Source organism: Daphnia pulicaria, chromosome 4 (assembly GCF_021234035.1).
Source record: "Daphnia pulicaria isolate SC F1-1A chromosome 4, SC_F0-13Bv2, whole genome shotgun sequence".
Taxonomy (NCBI): Eukaryota; Metazoa; Arthropoda; class Branchiopoda; order Diplostraca; family Daphniidae; genus Daphnia; species Daphnia pulicaria.
Window position 1 is genome coordinate 12,576,872 of NC_060916.1, and position 27,438 is coordinate 12,604,309.

The 27,438-nt window shown below is 38.6% G+C and overlaps 8 protein-coding genes and 3 long non-coding RNA genes across 16 annotated transcripts; 7 read left to right on the top strand and 4 right to left on the bottom strand.

Moving 5' to 3' along the window:
- The first annotated feature begins 2 nt into the window (after positions 1-2).
- LOC124337353 lies at positions 3-567 on the top strand. The gene is made up of 2 exons (XR_006917246.1): positions 3-224; positions 341-567. It is a non-coding gene; the product is annotated as an uncharacterized LOC124337353 (long non-coding RNA).
- Positions 568-2,995: 2,428 nt separating this feature from the next.
- LOC124337349 lies at positions 2,996-3,744 on the bottom strand. Of its 2 annotated transcripts, none has more exons than XR_006917239.1 (5): positions 3,590-3,744; positions 3,407-3,533; positions 3,235-3,336; positions 3,072-3,175; positions 2,996-3,007 (listed from the first exon to the last, which is right to left on the bottom strand). It is a non-coding gene; the product is annotated as an uncharacterized LOC124337349 (long non-coding RNA). The 2 variants fall into 2 exon arrangements; XR_006917238.1 differs by having other exon boundaries at positions 3,407-3,510; positions 3,590-3,742.
- A 468-nt stretch (positions 3,745-4,212) lies between these two features.
- On the bottom strand, positions 4,213-4,626 carry LOC124337245 (histone H2A). Its single transcript, XM_046791350.1, has one exon. It carries the CDS (start codon positions 4,591-4,593, stop codon positions 4,213-4,215), a length of 381 nt encoding a protein of 126 aa, XP_046647306.1. The 5' UTR covers positions 4,594-4,626.
- A 293-nt stretch (positions 4,627-4,919) lies between these two features.
- On the top strand, positions 4,920-5,670 carry LOC124337260 (histone H2B.3). Its single transcript, XM_046791366.1, has one exon. The coding sequence runs from the start codon at positions 4,932-4,934 to the stop codon at positions 5,301-5,303; it is 372 nt and encodes a 123-aa protein (XP_046647322.1). The 5' UTR covers positions 4,920-4,931; the 3' UTR covers positions 5,304-5,670.
- A 422-nt stretch (positions 5,671-6,092) lies between these two features.
- On the bottom strand, positions 6,093-6,611 carry LOC124337202 (histone H4-like). Its single transcript, XM_046791303.1, has one exon. It carries the CDS (start codon positions 6,602-6,604, stop codon positions 6,167-6,169), a length of 438 nt encoding a protein of 145 aa, XP_046647259.1. The 5' UTR covers positions 6,605-6,611; the 3' UTR covers positions 6,093-6,166.
- Positions 6,612-6,766: 155 nt separating this feature from the next.
- LOC124337324 (histone H3) lies at positions 6,767-7,560 on the top strand. The gene has a single exon (XM_046791432.1). It carries the CDS (start codon positions 6,770-6,772, stop codon positions 7,178-7,180), a length of 411 nt encoding a protein of 136 aa, XP_046647388.1. The 5' UTR covers positions 6,767-6,769; the 3' UTR covers positions 7,181-7,560.
- A 373-nt stretch (positions 7,561-7,933) lies between these two features.
- LOC124336967 (wall-associated receptor kinase-like 20) lies at positions 7,934-10,935 on the bottom strand. Of its 3 annotated transcripts, none has more exons than XM_046790942.1 (4): positions 10,801-10,935; positions 10,479-10,555; positions 9,731-10,144; positions 7,934-9,664 (listed from the first exon to the last, which is right to left on the bottom strand). In XM_046790942.1, the coding sequence occupies exons 3-4, from the start codon at positions 10,119-10,121 to the stop codon at positions 8,274-8,276; spliced, it is 1,782 nt and encodes a 593-aa protein (XP_046646898.1). In that variant the 5' UTR covers positions 10,122-10,144; positions 10,479-10,555; positions 10,801-10,935; the 3' UTR covers positions 7,934-8,273. The 3 variants fall into 3 exon arrangements, with proteins under 3 accessions (XP_046646898.1, XP_046646897.1, XP_046646899.1); XM_046790941.1 differs by having other exon boundaries at positions 10,797-10,935; XM_046790943.1 differs by lacking the exon at positions 10,801-10,935 and adding an exon at positions 10,719-10,777.
- A 1,713-nt stretch (positions 10,936-12,648) lies between these two features.
- LOC124337156 (putative defense protein 3) lies at positions 12,649-13,855 on the top strand. The gene is made up of 6 exons (XM_046791238.1): positions 12,649-12,755; positions 12,834-13,027; positions 13,103-13,248; positions 13,323-13,414; positions 13,482-13,545; positions 13,635-13,855. Exons 1-6 carry the CDS (start codon positions 12,664-12,666, stop codon positions 13,638-13,640), a joined length of 594 nt encoding a protein of 197 aa, XP_046647194.1. The 5' UTR covers positions 12,649-12,663; the 3' UTR covers positions 13,641-13,855.
- A 1,278-nt stretch (positions 13,856-15,133) lies between these two features.
- On the top strand, positions 15,134-15,907 carry LOC124337736 (type I phosphatidylinositol 4,5-bisphosphate 4-phosphatase-B-like). Its single transcript, XM_046791764.1, has one exon. It carries the CDS (start codon positions 15,134-15,136, stop codon positions 15,905-15,907), a length of 774 nt encoding a protein of 257 aa, XP_046647720.1.
- A 907-nt stretch (positions 15,908-16,814) lies between these two features.
- LOC124337737 (type I phosphatidylinositol 4,5-bisphosphate 4-phosphatase-B-like) lies at positions 16,815-17,498 on the top strand. Its single transcript, XM_046791765.1, has one exon. The coding sequence runs from the start codon at positions 16,815-16,817 to the stop codon at positions 17,496-17,498; it is 684 nt and encodes a 227-aa protein (XP_046647721.1).
- A 6,766-nt stretch (positions 17,499-24,264) lies between these two features.
- LOC124337351 lies at positions 24,265-26,040 on the top strand. 3 transcript variants are annotated; one of them, XR_006917243.1, is made up of 6 exons: positions 24,265-24,521; positions 24,591-24,854; positions 24,921-25,080; positions 25,140-25,252; positions 25,400-25,619; positions 25,695-26,040. It is a non-coding gene; the product is annotated as an uncharacterized LOC124337351 (long non-coding RNA). The 3 variants fall into 3 exon arrangements; XR_006917244.1 differs by having other exon boundaries at positions 24,266-24,521; positions 25,407-26,040; XR_006917242.1 differs by having other exon boundaries at positions 24,267-24,521; positions 25,400-26,040.
- The last annotated feature ends 1,398 nt before the right edge of the window (positions 26,041-27,438 follow it).

Consider the following 27,438-nt stretch of genomic DNA (forward strand, 5'->3'; position numbering starts at 1 on the left):
CGGGGGAGAGGTTGGGTGAGGACGACACGTGTTACATCATTATCAAGTAGGTACAATAGCCGCAAGGCTTAAGAGAGGGGTCAGGGTGAGAAAAAATAGTATAAAAAGAGAGAGAAAAGGCCAAACAAATCAGTTGAGTGAGCATCTCTGACACGGCAACAACTGCTGTACACTATTTGTAACCAACTGCATTCTCCAACGTAATACTAGTTCGCAACCAAATGGTAAATTTTATTTTGTTTTTACATAGAGTTTTGTATCAGTTTTCACTTTATTATTTTCTGTTTGTTAATATGTCGGTTATTATTGAAAATTAATGTTCAAATTATGTACCGTCTAGTTAACTAAGGCGTCGTGCTACTGTTGGTTGTTGTATCCTTGATGGTTGGGTCGACCACTGGTGTACCGATGTTTCGTGGGTATGGTTGATACCAAACCGCAACGCCGCCGTCTTACTACACAACAACAACGTGCGCAACAACCGGATACTACACTACCAAGGCCGCTGAGTATTACACCACAACCTATGATGTCCCGAACTACTACACCGAAGCCTCAAAGTATAATTCTGCGTCGAGATACACCACCAAGGCAGCGGAGTACTATTCCACCAAGGCAGCGGAGTACTATACCACCAAGGCAGCGGAGTACTACACCACCAAGGCAGCGGAGTACTACACCACCAAGGCAGCGGAGTACTACACCACCAAGGCAGCGGAGTACTACACCACCAAGGCAGCGGAGTACTACACCACCAAGGTAGCGGAGTACTACACCACCAAGGTAGCGGAGTACTACACCACCAAGGTAGCGGAGTACTACACCACCAAGGTAGCGGAGTACTACACCACCAAGGCAGCGGAGTACTACACCACAAACTACGATTCCGCAATTTTCTACAAGGAAATTTTCTAATACTATAGCCAAAATTTCTATGTGAGGTAATTTATATTTGTCGGTTATTTTCATAGTCATTGGTCACTGGGAATTAATTATTGATCTTAAAAGAGAAAATAAAAGTTGTAATACGGCCAATTCGGGTAATTATTTTGTAATACTTTTGTTAGTAACTTCAAGTTTGTCAACTTTACATCAGTCGTCTATTGGTGTTGGATTTCTTCAAGACCGGTATGCTGAATTGTGAATTGTTTGTTTTATGTTTTAGAGGTGACTACTGCCTTATTCATACGGACATGTTCTTGTGGTTCGACGATGATATTTCAAGGATTAGTTACGAAAGACACTTGTAACTGTAGATTTTATCAAATCTTATAAGTAATGGGGAAGTGGCTGACTTTTGTAAAAATGAAAGACTTTGAAGTTGAGAGAAATATATTGATACAATTCATCAACAAAACTAGGTATAAATTAGAAACAATGAACAAAAAAAATATAAAAAGAATTGTGTTATATTGTTCCACCTCCTCCCACAATTCCTCCACATTTTACAGTCACATACGTACATACACATATACATACACTTAAGTTAACCCATTGGCTGCCACGCCATACGTAGTAGTAGGTTGCTCTCTACTAATCTACGCGCCACGTCTGAAGGATCCATGACCAAGTGGGACTTGCCATTGCTGACAAGTCCGTGCTAAAAAGGGGGAACTATGGTGCATTGCCTGAAACAGGCGCCTTGCGGCAAATTTTGGGCTTGGCGACTCTCCGACCCCGCGACTTGTGAACCACGAGACCGAACAGCGCGGCCCGTGCTAAGGAGCTAGGGGAAAACAAAGGCGTGGCAGACAACGGGTTAACTAACACTAACACAAACATATTAGAAAATACCAACAACAAATGATGATCCACGCTGACATTTTGGAGATACCGGCGACGTTTTAGTGTCCATCTTCTCGACGTTTCCTCTCATTACCTGAACAAAGAGAAAACAATTCTTATTAAGTGACATGCCAATTAAAGTAACATAATAGTCACATAATACATATAGGTTTGACATTGTTCTGGTTTTTTTGCTCAAAACTTTAAAGGCGCGCTTTAAATTGCTTAAAATCTACCTAACAATATTGAGAACTATTCACAGAACAAAGCTCACATGCTAGTCTTAAAAAACAAATTCCGGAAGTAGACCGGAAGTAACCACAGCGCCTCAACCATTGAGCTGTCGTCAAATTAAACCACATATTCGTGATCTCCATGAAATTTGGGGTCGATTAGATGTGATTTAAACGAAATCCAAAATTTGGCCAAAATCGACAATTTTCCTGAACTATACAGTCATGCCTGAAAGTTTCTTGAACAGGCAAATGGCTCTCTATGTTTTCAGTTTAATTTGACGGAAGGGATACTACGGTGCCTACCGTACCCCCGATATTTTACGCCCTTTTCTCTTTTTCTTTATATTCTTCTCTTCCTTTTGCTCCTCGAATGAATATTGTCTGAACTATTGACTGAAATGAGCAAACCGGAAGTAGAAATAAAGAGCAATTATCGAAAATTTTACAAGTGAGCTTTGTTGCTGGAATAGTAATCGTCAGTTATTACTAAATATTTCAACAAAATAACTGCCAATAAATGTTTAAATATACGTGCAAAGTAACTGAAACTGACTGTTATGACAGCTGCAAATTGTCAAAAAGCCATCTAGCGTTAGAAAAAAGAAACGTCCAAGTAAAACTTCGTTGGCGCGTAAGAAGGGTCTGATTTTGAAAACTATTACACAGACAGAGTCTAACGCAACTAGACTATTATTAGATAACCTACGAAAATAAGTCAATTGTTGGGTACCTGGGTATAATCCCGTGGTGAGTGACTGCAGGTGCGTAACAGCGGACGGAAGCGATCACTGAAGTGGTCCAGAAACTCGCCAGTGAAGTAAAACAAATTGTGTTTAGAAGCAGTGAAGTTAGATGAGCGTGCGTCGCCAAGATAAGGATGGAGAAGAACGTTGATGGAAGTCCCTCTTCCGTCATGGACAAAGGTCAGCATTGGCACAAGAATCTCCGTGCCAGGACCACACGATTCCATAAAGAAACTGTGTGCTCTGTAAAATAAAATGTTTTACATTAATGAAAATATACCAAAGAATAAAACATATCAATCTTTACCTTTTCTAAGAAGCACACTGAAATGTTCATGATGAAAAACCGTAAAAATGGAATTCACAGCAACCAACAGTCTTACTCCTCATGTTGAGATACATTTCCTGATGCTAAAGAAAGTGTCATAATGTGTTACAGTAGCATGGTGATAGGTGGTATTGATGCTCACCTTTATCATATGGGTGATGAATTTAGTAAGGCGTCAAGCAGAACTGGAACATGTATGCATACACACGGCATTATTCACATCACACTCTTCATGTCACTGAAACTAAGTAGCAATGGGACAAGGATATTCTCTACTTTATTTACAAATTTACCAGTGAAAAATAAAACTCTACCTATCTCTCAGATGGGATGCCTTCTAAACAGAAATAGAAACAGCCATCACAGCAAACATGATGTTGCAGGTTACACCACCAAAATTGCGAGATTCAGAAAAGTCCTATGGTTCATGAACAAGAATACCTATGTTACATGAAAATCTGAATTGTAATGGACTGTTAGTAGTAATGGGGAAATACCTTAACTCGGCAGATTTGTATTCCTTTATATGTGAGCTTCAAACATGAGTTTTAGGTTTTGACAGCATTATGGGTCTATTGGACGGAAATTGACTGAGCGCTAAGTCAACTTGTTGGAATGAATGACAGTATGAATCACAGGAATATAAGCATAAATTATGTAACAATTTGTTTCGCTCATTTCGCCTCGTTTCACCATTAAAGAACAACAACATGGGAGACACTGCGACATCTGATTACTTAATGCTAGTGATTGGTGCTATTTTTCATTAAAAATAAACAAAAAAAAGACCGAATCAGTGAGAATTATCGACAGAATCGCTGTCACACCACCCGCAACCAACAAACAACAAGCCAAAGGGCGACCATTATGAATTTTAACTAGAACTAAGGGGGAGTGGGCAAGGTTGCCTGAATTAACAAGGTGGATCATAAACTCATACTGAATTCAGACATTGATTAAGATATATATAAATCTGTACAAATAACATGAAAAATATTTAATAAGGTTTTTCTCAGTCAGAAACGAAATAATGTGCGAACTATAGCATTTCGCAAATTCCTTTTTTCAAGAATAAATTGGTGGCCCTGAAAAGGGCCGTTTGTTTAAAGACGGGAGAAGTTTAAGCCTTGGCGGGTTTGTCGGTCTTCTTAGGCAAGAGAACGGCCTGGATGTTGGGCAAAACACCACCCTGAGCGATGGTAACACCGGAGAGAAGTTTGTTCAACTCTTCGTCGTTGCGGATGGCCAATTGCAAGTGACGAGGGATGATACGGGTCTTCTTGTTGTCACGGGCGGCGTTACCAGCCAACTCGAGGACCTCAGCGGCCAAGTACTCCATGACGGCAGCCAAGTAGACGGGGGCACCGGCACCGACGCGCTCAGCGTACGATCCTTTGCGGAGCATTCGGTGGATACGACCGACGGGGAATTGAAGTCCGGCCCTGCTGGAACGGGTCTTTGACTTTCCCTTGACTTTGCCTCCTTTACCACGACCAGACATGTTGAGATGTAGAGTAAGTAAACGCGGTTCCTACAATCAAGGAACGAGTGATGTACACAATTTGAAAAATCGACGTTTATATAGTCGCTTGATGTCGGATTCAGAATGCAATTTTGGTAGCCAATCGGTAAACTTTTATTTGCCCCGCCTTTCTTTCATGTCTCCCCTGATTGTGTCACTAGCTCCGCCCCCAAGTGAACATCTGCTGCTACACATAAGTCTCTGGAGACGCGAGTTTTGGCTACCATCAAGTAGTGAGGGGGAGCCAGCTTCAATATAAAAACGAAATTTGAAATGACGGTCGTCACTTTCTTTCTCAGATTTACTCAAGTCCTAGAATGCCCCCCAAAGTAAGCGGAAAAGCTGCGAAGAAGGCCGGCAAGGCCCAGAAGAACATTGCCAAAGGAGACAAGAAGAAGAAGCGCAAGAGGAAGGAGAGCTACGCCATTTACATCTACAAAGTGTTGAAGCAGGTCCACCCCGACACTGGCATCTCCTCCAAAGCCATGACCATCATGAACAGCTTCGTCAACGACATTTTCGAGCGCATCGCTGGAGAGTCGTCCCGTCTTGCCCACTACAACAAGCGTTCGACCATCACTAGCCGGGAAATCCAGACGGCCGTCCGTCTGCTCTTGCCCGGTGAGTTGGCCAAGCACGCCGTGTCTGAAGGCACCAAGGCAGTCACCAAGTACACCAGCACCAAGTAGATTGTTCATCTTGTTCTCTCTACAAACCAAACGGCCCTTTTCAGGGCCACCAAATTTTCAAGAAATGAAAAATATCTAACTGCTTTTGACATTTGTCTAGTCGAATCCAAAGCTCGACCCAATTTGTGAGACGGAACGTTATGCTTTGTATCTAGAGCTTATAGTCTCTTTTCACCAGTTTACTATTCTACATGGCAATACTCTTCTGTAGTTCACGTTTGCCAGATTTGACACAATGCGTTGAATGTTGAATAGTGAATACAGAGAAAAAGGGATCACGAAATTGGTCTCCGAAGCAATAACGTAAATTTTTTACGTACTAAGCAAATATTATAAAAATGTTGTTAAATACGATGGGAAGTTATTACATATTTTAGATTCAGATCAGACAGACGATTCGATTAAAAGTAGAAGTTGAAAGAAAGAGTTCAAAAATCAACATATCAAGATAAGAATCACCGACAGTGGCGAAAAAATGTTTCAGTAGCTAAGAGCAACTCCAAAAATTGACGAGAATTAAAGGCAGAATAGAGAGGAAATATTAAGAAATTATAATATGGAAAATCTGAGAAAAAAATAGCTTCTGGATATTTTACGAATTAAGTTATTTGGCTTAACACCGTGTAATACGTATCATACGAACTTTATATTTCCAAAAATATTTTTTAAGGTGCACGAACACTTAAATAATATTAAAGCATTGCTCCAACTGCTGTATGAAATCATGTTTTTGTTCTTTTTTGCTTATAGAGTTGACAAGAATATAGTTTGACTAGTTGAGAAATCTTTTTCTTTAAGTAAATGGTGGCCCTGAAAAGGGCCGATTGGTTTGAACGATCGGAGTATGAAAATGAAGATCAGATTTAACCGCCGAAACCGTACAGAGTGCGGCCCTGGCGTTTCAGCGCGTAGACGACGTCCATGGCCGTCACCGTCTTCCTCTTGGCGTGTTCAGTGTAGGTGACGGCGTCACGAATCACATTCTCAAGGAACACCTTCAATACACCGCGGGTCTCCTCGTAGATGAGACCAGAGATTCGCTTGACACCACCACGACGGGCAAGACGACGGATGGCCGGCTTGGTGATTCCCTGGATGTTGTCACGCAAAACTTTTCGATGACGTTTGGCGCCTCCCTTGCCGAGTCCTTTTCCTCCTTTGCCGCGACCAGTCATTTCGATTATGGTTTCAGATATTTTAGAAAATACAGAATGATTGAACTTTGTAAAAGTACTAAGTTTATATACCACTCCAGTCCCCTCGAACTGAACGCCCATTGGTTGAACCCTCCCCCACGCCATCACACCAACAAAGAGAATTTCCGTTATCAATTTTCTTTCCCTCCCATTTTTTGAACTAACCAATTCCTAGCCAAAGAACTCACTTAGTTCCTCAACGTCCGTCGACTCCCTACATATACCAACCGCTTTTCTGTTTACAATATCCCTAAATTTCACTCGCTCGACATGGCTCGTACAAAGCAGACCGCTCGTAAATCCACCGGTGGCAAGGCACCCCGCAAACAGTTGGCCACCAAAGCCGCTCGCAAGAGTGCGCCGGCCACTGGAGGAGTCAAGAAACCCCATCGTTATCGTCCCGGCACTGTCGCCCTTCGTGAGATCCGTCGCTACCAAAAGTCGACCGAGCTTCTGATCCGCAAGTTGCCATTCCAGCGCTTGGTCAGAGAAATCGCCCAGGATTTCAAGACCGACTTGCGTTTCCAGAGCTCGGCCGTCATGGCCTTGCAGGAGGCCAGCGAAGCTTACTTGGTGGGTCTTTTCGAAGACACCAACTTGTGCGCCATCCACGCCAAGCGAGTCACCATCATGCCAAAAGACATCCAGCTCGCTCGCCGGATTCGTGGTGAACGTGCTTAAGCGACTTATTCTTTGACTTACCAATCGGCCCTTTTCAGGGCCACCATCATTTTATAGAAAAGACATCTACCGACTAAATATTTTCTTGAATTGGACTTAATTAGTTTGGAATTGTTATGTAATTCTAAGCCCTTTTCTACCTAGTAAACTAAACAACCTTATGGAAAATTTGTCATTTACATTAAGCTTTTCTACAAAGGGATAAGCTTGTTTTTTGTTTTCATTATTTAGTCTAAAGGCTTTTAAGAAATAACCCAGCAACATGTTTTGGACAGTAACTAGTGTTGGGTTCATCAATTCCAAGGCACTGATTTCAATAATTACTCAGGAACAAACATGTAGGTTTCACAGCAAAAGATGAGGTTACGCGAGAAGGAGAACAAGTATTACAAGAACTTGTTTGGAAATCACTTATCGTTAAGCAGCTTTTAGTTTGACTTTTAACTACCTTTTTATTCTTCTAGCAGCCATGGAACCGTTTGTTTTCCACAGCACCAGGATTTCTCATCTAGTCGATAGTAGAGTAGCACTGTAAACATCTTTTGTTTGTTTGTCACCGTTTTTTCTTAACTGTTACTAGCTCTCATTATCTTCACAAATCTTGTGTCCATCATTGTTTTCACTTGATTAAAAATTCACACTTGTTTTCAACTGTATTTGACAGCTGTTGCCAGATCTAAGATACTGATTGCTGACCGTCCGAGAACTCTTGTTGATGTATTTTGCCATTTACTCATTTGAAAATAATGATGCTCTTCGAAATTTTCTGTATTTTCACTTCAACGACTTTGTGAATTGGAAGAACAAATATAAACTTAGTTAAGAAACATATGCCCAAATGAACACTGATAAATCCACGAACATTTTGCAAGGAATAACACATTCGAACATTTTTGATATTTCCAAGACAAGGCGGTATAACAAAACTTCCATGCTTAACTTTTTCATGTAATTAAATACACCATTCTGAAACAGTGTTTAGCTGTAACCAGATAGGATTCCGGATTTTCAAAAAAATAATAAAAAGGAAGGCAATACAACAGTCTTAGTTTGAATGGAGGTGGTTTTTTCGGAACATATTTGAAGCAACGAATTATTCAACATTGAGCATTTTACGAATGTCTTTGGCGGTGGGTCTGTTTTCCATGCCAACGCATTGCCTACCCACCGAAGCCAACAATTGGATACGAGCAGACCCGAATCTGTCCTCTGGGTCGACGGATTTGGCTTGAAGAACACACTTCTCCAACGTGCTTTGACGAACTCGACGGGCCAGCACAGTTTCAGGTTTTTCCTTCCAGAGCATCTCATAAAGGACGACACCATAAGCGTACACATCTTGACTGGGCGACACTTGGCTCGACTCCGCATACAAAGGATCGACATAACCGTGAGTACCTACCACGGCTGTCATGGAACTGGCTGCCAGGCCAGAGCCGGAGCCACTTTCGTTGAGATCCGAATGAAAACGTGCCAAACCAAAATCGGCCAAAACAGCTCGTACGACTTTTCCTTCGTCATTCCGTTGCAATAAAACATTGGCGGATTTCACGTCACGGTGGACCATAACTGAACCGCCCGGCTCCTGCTGAGTGGAATGCAGTAGATGGAGAGCCTCGATGAGATGGCGAGCGATCAGCATCATTTGATTCACGTCTAATTTGAATTTGCTGTTATTTGCTTGGCCACCGAAAAGACAGTCGAAAAGAGTCCCTCCGTTGGCGAATTCAAAGATGAGCGAAACTCTAATCGATGCTTCACCATCACTCGATTCGTTATCCGTGCAAAGACCGAGCAATCCAATAATATTGCGGTGCTGGACAGCTGAAAGTGCTTCAACCTCTCGTTGAATCATCTTGGCGAACGATCGAGTCTCGACGACTGTGCTGCAACGCCAAGGAGAACGGATTTCTTTGACGGCTACTTGACGTCCATGCCAAGTTCCTTTGAAGACTTGACCAAATCCTCCACGCCCAATCGGCTCCTGGTGGTTGTCGGTTATCTTTTCAATGCGACGACGGCTGACAACAACAGCCCCGGTTGGGGCAATTACATCGCTTAATCGGACTTGCAGATGATCAATTTCATTCAGAATTTTAGAAGAGATAGAAGATGAGGTAGAAGAATTCTTTGCAGGAACACTAGTTCGGCTTCTTGCTCCAGTGGAAATAGCTGCAGATATCGATTTGTCGATGACTACCTGCTGGCTTTTAAGACCACTGGAAGGAACAGCTTGTTTGGCTTTGGCTTCCTGCAAACTAATCTCTAATTCCTGAATCTTCTTCTGCAGTTCCAGCATCCGCAATCGATCTTCCAGCTGAGAAACTCTTTCTTGTGAATCCAAACGTTCCACTGGCTCCGGTTGATTGATTTGTGAAGGCAGTGAAACGGGAACTGGCACATAAATAGGTGATGCATAGATATTTGAATAGCTTGTGGTTGTTGATGATGTGGCCGAATATCTCGATGGAACATATTCGCGTCCTAAAAAACATAAATTAATGTTATGAAATATTACAGAACAAACAAACAATAAATGTTTACCAGTACCTGAAGTACTTGATTGGCTTGTTGTTTTGGATGCTGAAGCAGCCATTGAATTACGACGCGAAGTTGTAGTGAGAGGAATTTCCATGTTTCGTTCGGCGACATAACTTTTGTTAGCCGCATAACGCATGTCTGGCAGTCCATCTGCTCTTAGTCTGGCAGGAGCGTTCTCTGCCACAGCTCTTAGTTGCAAGGAAGATTGACGAGGTGCACTCGATGAACTAGAATAAGAGGGACTTGCAGAACTACCACCAATGCTGCTTCGACCGGTAGATGAATAGAAACCACCAGTTGAAAGAGGAACACTAGAACCCGAACTAGAGGCCCAAGAACGGTTGCAGCTGTATCGCATATCAGGGCATCCATCACTTCGTAACGGACCTGGTGGACCCATTGTAGAATTTAAATACAAGTAAACTGTAATAGAGAATGGAAGAATTTATAGTTGGTATGAATATTATAATTGAAGTTATATCAATTTTCAACATACAAGTAATGTTAATCAATTCAGAAAATATGTCTATACTCTATAGCTTTTAGTGCTTGCTGCATAGATAAAATGAACAAGTTTGTTTTGAAATAATGACAACGAAGGTGATGTAGGTCTACACTATTTCAGCAATTTCTAAGTTATAACTAATAACAAGCATCCACGCATAAGCAAGTGAAGCAACACAAAATGAGGAAACAAAATCTAAACAAAATTATGTTGACAGTCAACACAGAAATAAAATAAAAATGGTGTACTCACCACGTAACAGCTAGCTAATATGCACAATGATATTGTGTTTCTGCAAACAGTCGATGCAACAAGTATACTTATACTCCCTGCATGAAAAGTATAGCAATTAATATAATTCACTCTTCAAATGTTCAATATTGTATGTGGTTGAAAGTGATATAACAGGTGGAAGATTGGTTTCATGATTTAAAGAAAGTGTGAAAGTTATTCTCAGAGTATTCATGCAGCTAGACTCACACACTCACTCACACATAACAATTTAACTCAGCTCATTGTCCAAAAATAAAGATCAAATAAGCAAAAGAGGTTCGCCCTTCCACAATTTACCTACGATAGCAACTGCCAGCAGCCAGCACGTCCACACACCACCATGCCAACAAAACGAGCCTGTTCCTACTGAAGTTGACTCGAAGGATCTGTAACGAAATTGATATTATGCAGAATTTCCACAGAGCTAATTAAACAAATCGACTGCAGAGCCATCTTCCATTTTAATTAAGTAAACAGTATTAAATGTGTTTTCATTTTGCTATTTTTAAATTATAAATGTAAAAACAATGGCCTGCATTAGATTAATATTATTTATTAATATTATTAGCTAATATGCTATCCATATTTTATTTAAATTTGAAGCTCGACAAAATAAATTAAAAAACGCTAGATTGTGTAAGACTTCATCCGTCAGCACTCAGCAGTCAATTGCGTAAAGTCAAAGGAAAAATCAGCAAAAGAAGCCTGGAGCCCTGGATATCGATAGAATATCATATACGAACAAAAAAACATATGTTAATTCCTTAAAAGTCCCATTACTTTGATAACACGCCATCTTCGAATGTGATTTCAATTTCGTTGAATACATGTTCCTATACAAGAAGTACAGATTTGAGATCCACGGAGCATTTAATTTACACTAAGCTTGAAAGGTCATTCTTATAATCGCGTTCTTTATAATCCCCTGGATTATTGTGTATTGGATTTTGATTAGATTGTCTTGTGAAGTTGAAGACTACCATTTCAAGGCTTATTGAGAGACGAGAAACAGAAAAGATATTGGTAGCATGTCGTTGTATTAACAATCACCACGCTCTACATCTACCGCCGGCTGAGTCGATCCTACCAAGGATTTAAAAAATATTATATTATAGGATTAAGTATCCTTAAAATGATTAAGAATCAGATGAATTTCTCGCTGCGTTAGACAAAGTAGTACAAAGAATTTCCAGTTTGTGTTGCAAAGAGAGACCTTGCTGTTCCTTTAACAGATTCCTGAAATGGAATTAACCTGCCATTACAGGACGCTTTCCAAATCACCAGTTTGAGTGGACAGATCGCGCTGTGAGTTGACAAACGTGAAATTACTCATTAATTTCAATGCCGTTAAATTTGGGTATGCAAACGAACGGTATGTGCGGTGCATAATAAAATGACGACTATAAGCCAAGAAAGTGTGTTAGTAGAACACCATCGGAAAATAATGACCCCGATTAAACTAAGAAAAAAAGGAAATGAATACATAAGATAAAGCGACAATCATGCTGGTCTATCGATCTGATTTCATTTGCATTGGATCAGTAGCAAAAGTGAAATCGCTAATTTACAGATGCATGCGGATGCGGAATTAAATTTTTCCTACCTAATACTATAAATTTTAAAAAATATAGTATACATACAGTACTTTTATTCTGCCTTAGTTTTGATTTCCTTGTACGTAATTCGCGACAGGTTACTGCCCCAGAAAAAAACGCTATCTATCTTGATGTAGTTCTATTCTCGTTCGACCGGTTTGATTCACATTCAAACGCTGTAGGTGTGTTGCCTAACACCTGACTAGCTGGCGCTAGTTTTAAAACTGCGGATGAAGAGCCATTCAAAAAATAAAAGTCTACTCATAAAAGTCGTTCGTTCAAGTTATGCTAATACGATGAGACTTTTTCTTTCTTGGATCCATCAACATCTTGGCTTTTCGATTGAACCCAATTTTGCTACGTCGAACGGTGCCCCCGATTATCATTATATATTTTTGTTCCACTTTGTACTCTAGAATTAATTTTTGGGAAAAAAACAAATGAGACATCAGTTGCATCTTGACTAAATTCCGTACTCAATATTTAGCATGCCCCCATTGGAGCCTGCCTCTCACTTTAACCATCCTTTTACACACCATTTCCTGACATTAATAAAATTACATAATCTTATGGTCATAGCTAATAAAACCACACCTAGCTCTCCAGCTTTGCTCTCAGTTCCAATTCACCAGTCACTTCGGTCACTACTACCAACCAACAGGTAAATGAATTAAAATGTTTTAAAATCTACCTAGAAGAGATAATGTAGTTAATCTAATTTATCCTATTCATATTATAGAATGTTAAACTCTTACCTCGTATTTCTGAGCGCTCTCGTTGCGACTCAAGTAACGGCACTTCCCAATGGAGCCCCTTTAACTGCCTGTGGATCCATGAAGCCACTTCACGTGCCTTTTATCTTCGCTCAGCCAAACTCCCCGTTTACTTTAACAGTCAGCAGCGCGACAGCCAGTGTTGGCTCTCCCATAACAGGCAATTAGACCTTGTTTTTATCAGAATTAAGAAAAAAATTTGAATTGTAAATGTTTGGCCATTTTGTTTCTACAGTGACTTTGAAATCCACGACTGCAGCCACTTTCAAAGGTTTCCTGGTTCAAGCTCGATCCGGGAATAGTAAGACTGCTCTTGGCACATTCGATGTTTCACAAGGAACCAATGCGGGGAAAACACTGAACTGCCCGAAAGGAACTGCGGTTTGTTATTGAAATGAAAATCTATTGAGAAATATTTAGAACATTTACGAATTCCTTCTTGAACATCTTTTTAGAACGCTGTAACTCATAAGGACGCTACCTTAAAAACTGAGCAATCATTTAAATGGACTCCGCCAGCAAGTTTTACCGGAAAAGTCACGATGAAGTTAGTTTAAATCTTTGATATTTTTAATGCGAATATTACTTAATTAAAGAATCTTTATAACTCACAGAGCCACAGTAGTTGAGGCTTATGCTTTAATTTACAGGGATATTTCCTCCGAGACTATTACTGTTGTAAGTAAAAAAAAAAAACATGGCTGCGATTAATTTTTTCTTGATTAGCAAGTTATAATATAAAAATTTACGATATTCCTTTCTCACAGTCATAAATTGAGCTGAGACTGCTCTTGCTGGCGATAGAACAAATATCAAATTCCGTTTGGACCAGTTACAAAATTTGATCTATTATAATAAGACGATGGCGTCGCTACTTTCAAATTTCTTAAAACTTTATGAAATATAAAAAAAACCCTACACTTAATTTAAAACTGAATAATAATGCATCATTACTCCATCTGAAAAATACATAAATTCCAAAATAAAATGTTTAAATTAAATCAAACTTTCAATATCCTTAAGAGGGTCATTTCTTTCCAAGGATCCACAGAGATGTAATACCTGTAATATCATTGGGTAAATCTGTAAGCATATCGTGCTGATTGTCTTTGATCCCATTTCTATCTCACATTTCAGAATGTTAGATTGAGGAAAGGAACGTTACATACCATCAAGATCGTGAATGATCGATAATCTAAGGTGGCGATTGTCGTCCTCCATCGAGTCACGAAGTTTGCAGCTCTTTTTTGCGGCTTTTATGGGCGCACTCCAAGTTCTTAAAACAGGTTCACTATCAAATTCGAATGCGATAACTCAATCTAAGCAATTTGTAGATACAATCATTTACCTTACATGCATTTTGTTCTAATAAGCGACCGCGTTACGTTCGCAGCAGAAGAACAAAATGTGATGTAGAAAATTGACAGCTTTTTGCGCCGAGGGGACGATTGTAATCTAGAATTTGAAAAAAAAAAATAATTTAATTGTAATAGATAATATTTTGATTTGCCCTAACCCAAACATGGTGTTTTTTTTTTAATTCTTAACTTGCATTTCACGTGAAAAACATAAGCGACTACTTATTGAAATTGAAAATGGATAAAATCAAAATGCAACAGGTAACTGCAATTCATTCTTCGTGAATTGGACAATTTAAACAAATTAAAACGTCAATAACGTGATGCGAATCTTCAATCTGTAATTTATTACTTACAAAATAAAAATAACTGTTTTAAAAAATCTACATGTTGCTTTTTAATTAGGTCATTTTCTAAATTATTAACCGCAAAATAACTTGGATGACTTCTTTCTGAAAATCAATTAAACTTGAAGAACTAGATCACCACACTACACAAGAAAAGGCTCAGTTTACTCCAATGCACTCCCAGTGGACCACCTCTCATCTTTGGTTTTCTTCAGAAAAACAAAAGTGCCAAGATAAATAACACTTTGACCATATCCAACCCCAATTGGCTTATAAACGATTAATGTTTCCCGTTAAATTAACAACCTTGGTCAATATGAGCAAAGAGGCTTTAAGAAGGTACAAGGACGGATTACAAGCCCCATCGATTCCCTTTCAGGAACCAATCGGAAACAAGATAAGACTCACCCCCTTGTTTGACCAGTGCTATATAAGTAAACAGCTTCACTTGCAAACCCTAATTCTTTCTGCAGAGACAGTTGTGTAAGCAACAACATCCTCGCAAGCTCATCACCTTTTCAGCAGTTTCTTTCGCTAAATTTCTTCTTCGACATCCCAAAAATGGACAAGGAGCAACGGAAACTACTTGCAATTCTCGAAGATGGAATCGGAGAGGCGTCGGCGCAGATGGAAACTGGAACTTCTATTACGCAAAATTACGGAGCAACAGTTGCCGAGGCCGCAAGCCCGTGGAAAAGCACCAGAGCTGAGCAATCGACTGGTGGCTTCCAGCTCATCCGCTGTGCTGCCTGTCAAACTCTTTTCGACATTTCCAAGCAAAGACACCAGAGTCTGGTCAGGTGCAATCAGTGCAACGAAGCCACGTCGATGGTCCGGGCACCGGCCGGCAAAAAGTACGTGCGATGCCCTTGCAAATGCCTGTTGATATGCCACGAATCGGCCTCCAAGATCGCCTGCCCTAGACCTGGATGCCGAAGGATCATCAACTTGGCTCCAAAGAAATCCTTCCAGACACCCAATTCTCTTCCCATCTTTACATGCGCCTACTGTTTCAATCAATTTCTCTTTAACCTGCCCAAAAGTGCTCTAAGCGGATGCACGTACGCCCGATGTCCCGATCACGATTGCAAGAAAGTCTCGTCCATTGGCAGCCCGAAATTCGGCCGAAAATGGGCCATCATTTTCTTGATTATGAGCCTCGCCTTCACAGGTGCTGCTGTCGGCCTCATTTGCACCACGACTTTCACGGAAGAATCTACCAAAGGAGGGATTTACGTGATCATCGTTGGAATGTTTCTAATTGCCTTTTTGTCATTCGTTCGAAGTCTTTTCTATTGGACCATGAAAGTTAGCTTAATACAAGGGTCTACTTAATATTTTTTTGTGTCACAATTATTCAAATTAAAGCGTTTTACAAAATAAAATACTCGACTGCAGTATAATTAATAAGGTAAACAATGTGCTTGACCTATATTCAAGCTTGGTAGTTTACTTCAAATTCTCACGAGAATTCCCACTGTATGATATTGCATGCTATCACGCAATTCGTTACGATGCAATCAAAGAAGTCAATGTTGTCTTGGTACTCTTGGATAAGTCGATAATAAAACAGGGTGTTTAAATGACTACAAAATCCGTACAGCCCATGAGTTTCAATATTAAAGCATTCAGCTACTATATCCTTTTAAAAAGATTGAAGCTCCCATTAATTTAACCTGATTACGCACAGCCCCTAGTTTTAAAATTGATGAAGAATTCGAAGGTTATGAGTCACGGAAAATCCTAATAGAGTCAAGCGACTTTAAAACAGTGACTCATTGCGACTCATTGCCATTAACGTGAATCTGCAAGAATAAACCTCGGAATAAACAAGGTTTTCAAAATTTATAAATAGACTTGGAATGCCATTATGACTATAATTCGCCTCCAAGAAATCGAATCAAATAGGAATCCCCACCCCCGTTAACAAATTCATTTCTAGCTAAGGACGAAGGTCAAGCAACAAGGATTACTTGTCCATCCGTTCGATTAGCAATGGAGACCAGCAGGAGATCGTACTACAATCCGAATACTCGGAAAACAGTTAAGTGGTTCTTTAATGACTCATAGGAGGAGAAATACTTGTCGCCTAGTCATATTGAATCACCTATATATGCAACAGGTTCTTAGTTTTTCACCAATTACCAAGTGTCAGTCGTTGAGCAAACAAGTGAAATACTCAATTCGAATCGAACAACAGATGATATTTGCTTCACACTTTGCTATTCACCAAAAACTACAAATGCATTCCAAGCCGAGTAAACTTGTTCGCGATTATGGAAGTACCAGATACGTCAGTCTGTCGTCCATCGTCTCAACTGTGAATTTCCCGTTGATCAGCTGCACAGTGTGCGGAAGCGAAATCAACATTTTCGACACGAACGATCAAAGTGTTTTCCAGTGCTCAAAGTGCCACGAAGGCATACCCATACGACCTGCTCCGGCCGGAAAGAAATACGTCCGCTGTCCCTGCAACTGTCTGATCATCTGCAGGGAATCGGCTCTCAAGATTGTCTGCCCACGATCCAGCTGCAAGAGGACCACTCATCTCGTTACTTTAAAGGCCCACAACGCCATCCCCAGTACGCTCTTCACCTGCGCCTATTGTTCCAACCCATTCCGGACCGACCAGCCAGCAGATCCGGCTGGCGTATTGGTGCGGTGCCCGCATTTTCATTGCAAGAACATGACGTCCATCGGTGGGCCCAAACTCGCTAGGAAATGGGCCATCGTTTTCCTGATTTTGAGCACCATGTTTATTGCCCTGGCTGCCGGTGTAGCGTACGGAGCTATCTACGTGGAGCAAACTTCGAAAGGAGTCATGTACGCCGGTTATATCGGATTGTTTCTCGTCGCCATGATCTTGTTAGTTCGCAGCATTTTCTACTGGACGATGAAAGTCAGCGAAAAACAAGGATCTGCCTAATTTTTAAACATTGTTCGTTTGTTTCAACTGGAAATAAAAATGTTTGAATAATGTGAATCAATATAAATTTGTCGCAGGCGCAACTGACACAAGTCACCATTTTGACACGAACACGGACATGCTAAAAAAACCTATTAATTAATTGTCTGCCCTCCCGTAGGGCTACTCATGAGGGAAAGAACCGATTGAATTACCGAACTCGAAGAACTTGCTGAAAATGTTCTTAATCTGATGATGGCAAAAGCGTTGACGTTTCTTCTCTTTTTACCATTGCAGCAAAGTCATCACGAATCACGATATTAAAAAAAAAAAAAACAACTTGTGGAAAATAGTGAACGCAGAACAAAGAGCTTCTTCTCCGAGTTCACTCTTTCAACAGTTGCACCAGCGGCACTTCAATGAACGCGCTGACAAACTCAAAACGATTTTAAATTGGTAAAGGGTAAGCATACCGTATTATTTGAATAGCAGCCAAGTATTTGCATGTCTAAACACGGATGTGTCGAACCATCTGGAAGATATCTCCGCCCATAGGCTGCTAGCGTATTTGGAGAACGGCGTAGAATATTCAATGGCATCGGGAACGCAAGCCGCAAAGTGTCACCAAAACATCTGCAAATTCTATGAGAGAAAAGGTAATCCAGTTTTGTTATTTGCTACAATATATTTTACAAACTTAAATATACTTCTTTTAATTTCGCAAGAAACAACAGAATATTAGTAGAAATTTATACATTTCAGATTGAAAAAAATTTATGAAACTTCGTCCATCCGAAAAGACTTGACGCTGCAACAGCCAAATACGAGGAATGTTCTTTCCGCTGTTTCCACTGAGAATACTGGCCGTTCCAGCTGGACGACAGAATTTTGCCGTCTAATAGTCATCGAAAAAAGCGGGGCCGAGGTTTCAAAATAAAATGGTTGAATGCAGCACTGAACGCAGGAAAGAGTATAAAACGCGCGAACTCAAACTTTTCTCAAGGTTGAGATCGAAACGTTGAATCTGAAATTAGAATTGTTCTTATTTGTTTGCTGAGGCTTGATTGAAAAACAATTTTTTTTTTTTCATTACTCCTATAGGAAACAATGGCAACCGCAACCTGGATAACCAACAGCTTTAAAACACGTGATGTAAACGCGCGTTTTCTATGTTTATTTTTCTATGTGTGACTCCTTGCGTTCAGAGCTTCCAGTGAATTTTAACAATCGATAAACGATTGCAAACTACGTGTGACAAAAACAAATTATGTTTCTCTCAGCCAATTAATCGACAGTTAAGTTATCTCGCAAGTACCTAAAACAATTATGGCATAACTTTAAGGCTGTTTTTAAAATGGGAGGTCGTAAAACGATTCGAAGTGTAGCGTTACCAACACGCAATCGCCTCTACAGTAAAAACTTCTGCGAATGAGATAAACGATTCGCAAAACCATTCCAAACTTCCGTATTAACACAATATGAAAGTAGGGTAAAACAGCGAACTGGGACACGGCCGGCGAAAACGCGAATTGGGACACAAATCGACTTTTTTTTCTTAAAGTAAAATACAAAAAATTTTGAGGTTTATTGCAAAATCTAATTCATTAAATTTAAAATATAGGGGGGGATACGCAATTAAGCAAAAGGGCGTCATATAATATTCAGAATTAAACGAGATATCGTTAATTGAAATTTCAGAATTTTGCTTACGGCCAAGAAATTTGGGCTCTGTGTTGGCTGTTAGCAAAAATAGTTACGGCATAAGGAATATCTAGAGTATAAGTGAAGTAATCCCTTAAATAATTATATCAAAAGATAGAGAATGAAAAGTTCTACAATATTGTAAAAGGTTTTGTCAGTATTTTGAATATTTATCGAAATATTTCATTACCAGGAAATGGAAGAAAAATGCGAATTTGGGACAGCAGACGCGAATTGGGACAAACAATTTTGAAAAAAAAAATTTTTTCGTTATTTCGCCATGTCTATACATCAATCGACGCAGAATTTGAAGGCGAATCGATTGATGTATAATGTTTAGGGTTTCATTTTGTCATTTAAGCATTTTTTGAAAAATAATATTTCAGGGACTCAGGATCGATTCTATCCAGGTTCAAGAAAATTGTCATTTCAACTTATTTGTTTTTTATTCTTTTCATAAAATGGCATTGAAAGCGAATAGGGTTTCAGGAATTTTCGCGAAAATTTTTGAATTTTATGTCAATATTTGAATTAGATAATGGCTCTTCTTTCTCATAGTGCCCTATCTTATGTCCCAAACTATAGCCCCTTATTATTTTATTGGCAATATTATTTAATTCTTAACTTTTTTCATTAATCCCTTACACTTTCATAAAATGTTTGGGATTCGCTTTAAAAAATGCAAAAAGAACGAAAAACCGATAATTTTTTTGAAAAAATAGTTGCAGTTTTGCTGCCATAAGGTGCTATGATGCTAATTGGGACAGCCGAATGGGGGACTTTGTCTATACTATACAATACTCTATCGCAGGCATCTTCGAAACAAATCGTAGCTCCGAGGTTTAATGCTAGATTGGAATGCGCGGTATCCTTGGGGTATGAGGTTCGAATCACATATCCGGTAAAAACAAATAATTAATTCGTGGTTTAATTCCCAATTGTATTTATATCTTTAAAAAATTCCTGATTAACGTCCATTGTCAAATAAATTTTTTTTAAAAATTATTCGGTAAGAAATCCCGCTCTGATCCCGCCATAAATCACTAGTAAGAACTTCAACATATTCAAGCCTTGAACCTTCGACCTTTGTAGTAGCAATCTACTACCTTATCCACTAGACCACCGATAACAATTTTTTCAAACATAACATGTTAACATTTCATTAGCGAAACCTAAGCCAACCACCCAATTTCATTTCTATTTTCATTTGATATCGCGATTTCATTTCAAACGATCGCAATTATCAAAGAGAATAAGAATTGTTGCCGATAACACAATTAAATGTTTGGTCATTTAAGAGTATCGAACTCGCAACAATCTTCTTCGTTCGCCGTGATTATACCGCTACGCCATTAAATATTGATGTAACATAAGGTAAAGCTAAACCTATTTTTGCGTAAGTTTGGGACATTCGCAACACGGACGTCCAACTTCCCAATCGAATTTCTCGATAAATGAACAACAGAATTTAGTTAAGTTTTTTATTTTGTAAATAGTATGTTATACCTTTTAGATTAAGCTAATAAGTTCATAAGATTTTCAAAATCACATTTTTGTGCTGTTGAACAGTTTTGAAACACGATCGAAATTGTTTAGCAGACTGAAAAACTTTTTGACAGCTCAATATTTTGATTTTTTAAATCAGAATATCTTAATATTTTTCTATTGCACCATACTTAGTGCCTTAAGCAATTCGATTCAGAAAAAAATTCTGCGTCGAATGAAATAATTAGTTTTTAAAAATAAGTCTGTCCCAATTAGCATTTTTTGTCCCATGATTACACGTTTTGTCCCATAATTCGCATTTCGTCGATACACGTAAATGCCATAAGAAAGTCTATTAGGAAAAACGCTGTCCCAGTTCGCTGTTTTACCCTAGTTGCACGAATTATAAACAAAACAATATCTTACCTTCATATTTCGACGAATTTTTTCATGTCGAATTCTTGGTAGGGCTCCAGCTGATTAGAAATGAATTCAATCTTTCACAATCTCTCAACTTCTTCATTCAGCGTTATCAGTTGTGAAAAAGTTCACCCTTATAATGAAAATAGGCAGTGAAAAACCAGAGAAAATGTTCACGTTAGAACAACAGAACCAACTGTAGCCACTAGACTAGGGTAGTGTCACTAATTCTGGACACTTTTGTGGCTATGTCATATTTGCGTGCTTGAGATAGGCCAAACGTCTTCTTAAAGTTGGACAACCGTCAAAAATCTTGGACAGTTTGTAAAAATTCTGGACAACCACCAGCGCCATCTATGAGCAGAAACCACAACTTAATAAAACGGGTCTTCTTTGAATGATTCGACTGTGAATTGTGATAAAATAAACGCATAAAGTGGCACCATAATAATAACGTTTTCATCAATTCAGTTTTAATTTATACCTCTCTCAGAGTGATCTAAGACCATTTTCATAGTCTATGCTGAAAATATTGGTCAGCATTATGGTTTAAAGTTACCCTTACCATAATCAATTTTCGACCCACATAGCTAAAGTGGTTAAAGGCTTTCCTGAAGAGTTAAGGTTAATCAATAGTTCCCAGGTTCGAATCCAGAATTGAATAAAAATATTTTGGATTACCCAAATAGCTAAAGTGGTTAAGGGTGTTCCTGAAGAGTTGAGGATAAACAAGAGTTCCCGGGTTCGAATCCAAGATTGAGTAAAAATATTTTTTCATGAAATTCATTTGGAAATCGCCTCAGGCTGTCCAGAATTTATAACACGCTAGAGATGGCATGGAAATTTATTATTTTGGGAACTTTCATCATTCTTCAAACTATTTCAATATTTGCTTTGCCCAGAGATTACCCATGTAGCTAAAGTGGTTGAGGGCCTGCCTAAAAAGTTGTGGTTAAACTAAAGTTCCTAGGTTCGAATCCAGGATTCAGTAAAAACATTTTTTCTTGAAATTCATTTGGAAATCGCCTTAGGCTGTCCAGAATTTATAACACGCTAGAGATAGCTTGGTAATTTTTTCCTTTTTTATCTTTGATCATTCTTCAAGCTATTACAACATTTTTCTTACCTCATAACGTGTCATGTAGCTAGAATGGTTAAGTGCTGTCCTGCTATAACTTGATTTAATCATCAGTATTTAGGTTCGAATCCAGATTCCGTCAAAACTCTTTTTCATGAAATAAATTTGGAAATTGCCCCAGGCTGTCCAGAATTTATAACACGCTAGAGATGGCTTAGAAATTTATTATTTTTAAAACTTTCGTAATTTTTCAAACCATATTAACATCTTTTTCTCTCAATAACAGCCGCTATAGCTCTGTTGGTAGAGTGCATATTATCCAACGGTCGTCACTATCGGCGCCGTTGTTCAAATCCTATTTCAATTGAAATCAATTTCATGAAAGTAATTTTGAATTCTGGGCGTTCTCCGATTCATAATATATTTCATGAAAAATATTTTTCGGAATGGGATTTGAACCATGGCATTAATAGTAAACACATTAATAGTAAACACAATCAGGAAGTTAGCACTTTATCGACATAGCTATATAGGTTATCGGAAAATGAAATCGATGTTAATCTGATTTTTACAATGGTAGAAGTTTTTAAAATAATAAAATTCTAAGCCATCTCTAGCGTGTTATAAATTCTGGACAGCCTGGGGCGATTTCCAAATTTATTTCATGAAAAAGAGTTTTAAAGGAATCTGGATTCGAACCTACATACTGATGATAAAACCATTTTATCGGCAGGACGGCACTTTACCATATAAGCTACATGACTTTTTTTATTGAATGACAAATGTTGTAATAATTTGAAGAATGATCAAAGATAAAAAAAGGAAAAAATAACCAAGCCATCTCTAACGTGTTATAAATTCTGGACAGCCCTAGGCAATGCCCAAATACTTTATAAAAAGAAAATTCTTGGAGCAAAAAGGATTTGAACCTGCGCCCCGTGAAAAGGCCGATCAACAGGTGGACGCTATACCGATACGGCTACGAATGATAATCTAATGCAGAATAGATGTCTATATAATTTGGTTAATGATCAAAGTTTAAAAAAGAATAAATTTCCACGCTATCCCTAGCGTGTTATAAATTCTGGACACCCTTAGGCAATTTCCAAATTATTTTCATGAAAAAATTTTTGTTGAGATTTGGATTTGAACCTTGAGACACCCAAAATCCAAAGTATTACCAAAGAAAGCCCCTTACCAGACAACCGTGGAAGCTTGCTAATTTGTGAAATTGTTTAAATGCAATCGCAAAATAAAGCAATTATTTTTTTTTATTGTAGTCTATTTTATTGAATGTATACATAAGACACGAATGAGATCAGTATAAACATAATTGCTTTCAGATGTCAAGAAGCTGAAATTAAAAAGAACGAAGAAATGTGGCGTACACCTCAACTAGCGACACCCTGTGGCTTCTGCAGTTGTCCAGATTTAGAAAGGGGGGGTGTCCAGCTTTTATGTAATGGGATTTATCGCCAGCAAGCTTCTACTTAGATTTTTTCCATGAATTTGCAGTTTTGGCGCAGTTTTAAGTACTGAAATGTGAAGAATGAACAAAATTCTTTCGTTTGAGCCCTAAAACAGCAAGAAATATCATCTAGAAATGTTATTCCAGCTTGATTTATGAGGCATGCCTACTTTAGACCTAATAGACACTAGACCTTTTAACATTTAGGCACTAGAACTTCACAATAGAACATAAAAATAAGTCAGTTCTAGTGTCGTCAAAAATTTACATTTTAAAATTTAGATAGGTCTAGTGTCTCTACTACTAGTTCTAGTGTCTTCGAAGACATTTTAAATTGTAACATTCAAAAATATTAAAAAATCCATATTGAATATTTAAATTCAAAATTGTTACAATTTCAAACGAATTTAGTTCTAGTGTCTTATAACCTAGTTCTAGTGTTTCCATGATAATGGTAAATTAAAAAATTAAAAAAGAAATTGTTTGTTCTATTGACCCAGCTAACACTATCAACGTTACATTTTTTTGAATTGGATTTGAGATTTTAGAATTTCGAAGCTCTGGTGTACTTGATGGCGCCATCTAGCGATAGGTAGGCGAATGCCATCCATCTATCGGTCGTGGTTGTTGCCGTTGTTGCTCTGTCAAATCTGTTGCCATGGTGGTTTCAGAAGATCTTTTCCCACAAGAACTTGCCTCGTGTGGTCCTAAAAGTCATTACTGATTTATTTTTTATTTTTCCAAACAAGAATGTCTTGCAACGACGTAGATGAATACACAATGTACCTTCAGTTGTACAAATGGTACAAACAGGATTGTGTTGAGATGGGAAAGGTTCCCAAAGAATTAATATCGTTTCTCGGACAGTTAAAAGCAAAAGCTCGTGGCCCTGGTAATGCTGTTTTTTTTTAAATAAATTGTGATCATACATATATCTAATTTGTGTTTTCATTACCTCTAGGTGACGATAGTCAGTTGAAGGGAAACTTAACTGAATCGCAAGAAAGTAAACCATCTTTGGTCTCAGTCTTGGAACCTCCTTGTCCTTCACCGATGACAACCAAATTTGATAATGTTGCTGCACATTTTACAACCAGCTCATCCTTTGGTCATTCAGCATTGAATCCAAAATCTGCTAACAGAGCCACAAATTGTCCAGCCTTAGATGGCATCAAACGAAAGCTGAGAACCATTGAAGGGAAAAGTGTTCCTACAGTTAAGAAAAGTATGGGGCTTTCAAATTTTTTTTCTTAGAATTATCAACTCAATTCTTCTCTAAAATTTAATTTAGGATGCATAAACACATCCACATTTACATTACATGTATTTGTGTTCCCACACTTCGGCTGGTTAGGAAGTACAGCCACTACAGGAGAAAAGGCAGACTTTTGTGACATGTTTTACAGAGCTGGGCTCTGGAGATAAGGGAGCTGGAAACATCATTCCTGGCGGTATGACTGATTAAAACTACTGAAACTGAATAAGTCATTCATGTTTACAAATCATTCAGGTGCCACACTGCTTTTTGATGTCGAGTTGATGGGCATCAACCAGGCCCCACCTCCCCAGAATGTTTTCAAACAGATTGACAGTGATTCCAACAACCAGTTGTCGAAAGAAGAGGTAAACAATTGGACTCTTTGTGTGCTCACTTGCTCATCAGCTATAATTGGTGTTGCTTATTTTCAATATTGGATTTGATTATTTATACTTTCAGTTGACTTGAGTGTGCTTCTTTTATTCATATGCTTACATGGGTTTAATTTTAAGGTGGCAGATTACATAAAAAAGCACATTTTCCCAACTGAGAAAGCTGAAGAGGTCCCTGCTGAAGAAGGAGCACCGCAGCAGCAAGATCCTCTCAAGATTACTGAAGAGATCTTCCAGCACGAAGATCACGACCGAGATGGCTACATCTCGTTCGAAGAATTCTACGGACCGCACGATGAACTCCAAGTCTTCCATTCTCGCGATCCAGTTTAAATCTCAGGTGCGGAGAATCGAGATTTTTAATATCGAATTTTCCTAATAAATTAGAATAATTTTGTTTTCTTTTCAAATATAGAATTAGCTCTCTCAACCGGCCATAACAAAATGCAATTCCATATTGTTCTCTTTGTTGTTATGTCTAAACCTCACTACCTGTTTCTGTACTCGTGTTATTCGCCCACATGAATTAAATGTGTTGTTCAACCTCGAGTTGAAAAACTCAAGAAACTATCAAGAAAATCGATTAATTATCTTGTAAACTATAAAACATTTTTACAAATATTCCATGTAAATCTTTGTTTTATCCTAAATTACTCTTCTTTACTTAAGATTCGGTTAATCAGTGCTATATACTCGTTTGCCAGTTGTTTATTATGTTTTTATTTGTCGGATTGAATTCAGAAATATAGGCGTTGATCATTCGAGTGTTTTTTATTATTTTGATCCAAATACAAGAAAACATAGTACTGGCAACGCAAAGAACATTGCAATACTTTGACTAGATGCTGAAAGTACAACGTAATTATGTCTACACAATAAGGTCGAGAAACAACATCATTGAAATGTATGTCGGAATAGCCTCTAGGTGCGTTATGATTACAAGTTTACTTCTGTATATACATCTCCGCAGTTTTTTAAAAATGAAAAACCCGTTTCTTGATTAAGATTGAAATAGATATGCATCGTGTGTTGAAAATATCCGGAAACACGCGACTCTGTATAATAATAATTCACTGCCCCGAGTTATATTATATTAGCTTATATACATTTCCGTCGATATTCAACTGTGCACCTATTGGCTGTTTCAATGTTTTTCAAACGGGAAAACATGCTGTTGTGTTACGTTTTTATATCCGCATTGGCCACAAAAAACAGGAAAAAAAAAGTCTTTTGCGCTGCCAACCGCATCCTTAAATTCCTTATAATCTTAGACATACGCTGATGCATGGTCAAGACGTGATAACAGCACCGATCTATACGTACAAATTATATGAGCTACTTTCACCTCCATCTAGGATTGCTCGGTTGCTGCGTTAGACAAGATTCTCAAACAAAAATCCTGTTTGAGGTCCGCTCCAACCGAGATGAGCTCTATTCTGGTAGAGATGAGAAAAGCAAAGCATGTGCTGTACATGCATCCTTTTCTTCAGACTTGCAGTGAAGTAAGAGGCTCGAGAGTAACAAAAAAGAAAAAAGAAAACTTTTGGGCACACAGTCCATCACTTTTAAGGTGCGCGCTGCTTATCGCCTTCGCTCCAGGCTTTTCTCCACGATAAAAGCAACAAACCCTGCAGCATCCGGCAGCAGCTACACGTAACACGAGTTGAGAAGATTGTGTAAAGTAGACCGTGTTTGAACATTGCAAATCTGCAGGATGTACATAATACAGGGCTAAACCTATTTAATACATATCATATTATGTGCAGAATAACGAAAAAAAGAGAGGACACAGATCTTTGGACGTCTTTGGATTGTTAAAAAAGAATAGGATAACAAAAAGGACCCAAATGTTGATGATATCTATAAGAGAATGAAGTTTAATCTGCTAGCTTTTTAGGTCGGATTGTACAACGAGACCATTACTAAATTGTCTTGCCGCATCTCAATTCTCAACTATTTATAGGTCTCCTCCTATCGAATGACGCTGTGCTACAATGGATTCGAAGACCTACAAGCTATACACTACTTAGACACCTGAAAGCCGTAGTGCACGCGAGCGGAATGCAAAAAACTATATACGTGTGTAACTAGTAGCCTACAGGCAAACGAGTAATCAGTGCGCTAATTTGCCAGTCTAATGTCTATAGACCATAATCTCT

Coding starts and splice junctions, on each gene's coding strand:
- LOC124337245 (XM_046791350.1), bottom strand. CDS start 4,593: ATGTCTGGTCGTGGTAAAGGAGGCAAAGTCAAGGGAAAGTCAAAGACC.
- LOC124337260 (XM_046791366.1), top strand. CDS start 4,932: ATGCCCCCCAAAGTAAGCGGAAAAGCTGCGAAGAAGGCCGGCAAGGCC.
- LOC124337202 (XM_046791303.1), bottom strand. CDS start 6,604: ATGGCGTGGGGGAGGGTTCAACCAATGGGCGTTCAGTTCGAGGGGACT.
- LOC124337324 (XM_046791432.1), top strand. CDS start 6,770: ATGGCTCGTACAAAGCAGACCGCTCGTAAATCCACCGGTGGCAAGGCA.
- LOC124336967 (XM_046790942.1), bottom strand. CDS start 10,121: ATGGGTCCACCAGGTCCGTTACGAAGTGATGGATGCCCTGATATGCGA. Junction 9,665..9,730: donor AAGCCAATCAAGTACTTCAG/GTACTGGTAAAC, acceptor TATGTTTTTTAG/GACGCGAATATGTTCCATCG.
- LOC124337156 (XM_046791238.1), top strand. CDS start 12,664: ATGGTCATAGCTAATAAAACCACACCTAGCTCTCCAGCTTTGCTCTCA. Junction 12,756..12,833: donor TCACTACTACCAACCAACAG/GTAAATGAATTA, acceptor TTCATATTATAG/AATGTTAAACTCTTACCTCG. Junction 13,415..13,481: donor ACCGGAAAAGTCACGATGAA/GTTAGTTTAAAT, acceptor TATAACTCACAG/AGCCACAGTAGTTGAGGCTT.
- LOC124337736 (XM_046791764.1), top strand. CDS start 15,134: ATGGACAAGGAGCAACGGAAACTACTTGCAATTCTCGAAGATGGAATC.
- LOC124337737 (XM_046791765.1), top strand. CDS start 16,815: ATGCATTCCAAGCCGAGTAAACTTGTTCGCGATTATGGAAGTACCAGA.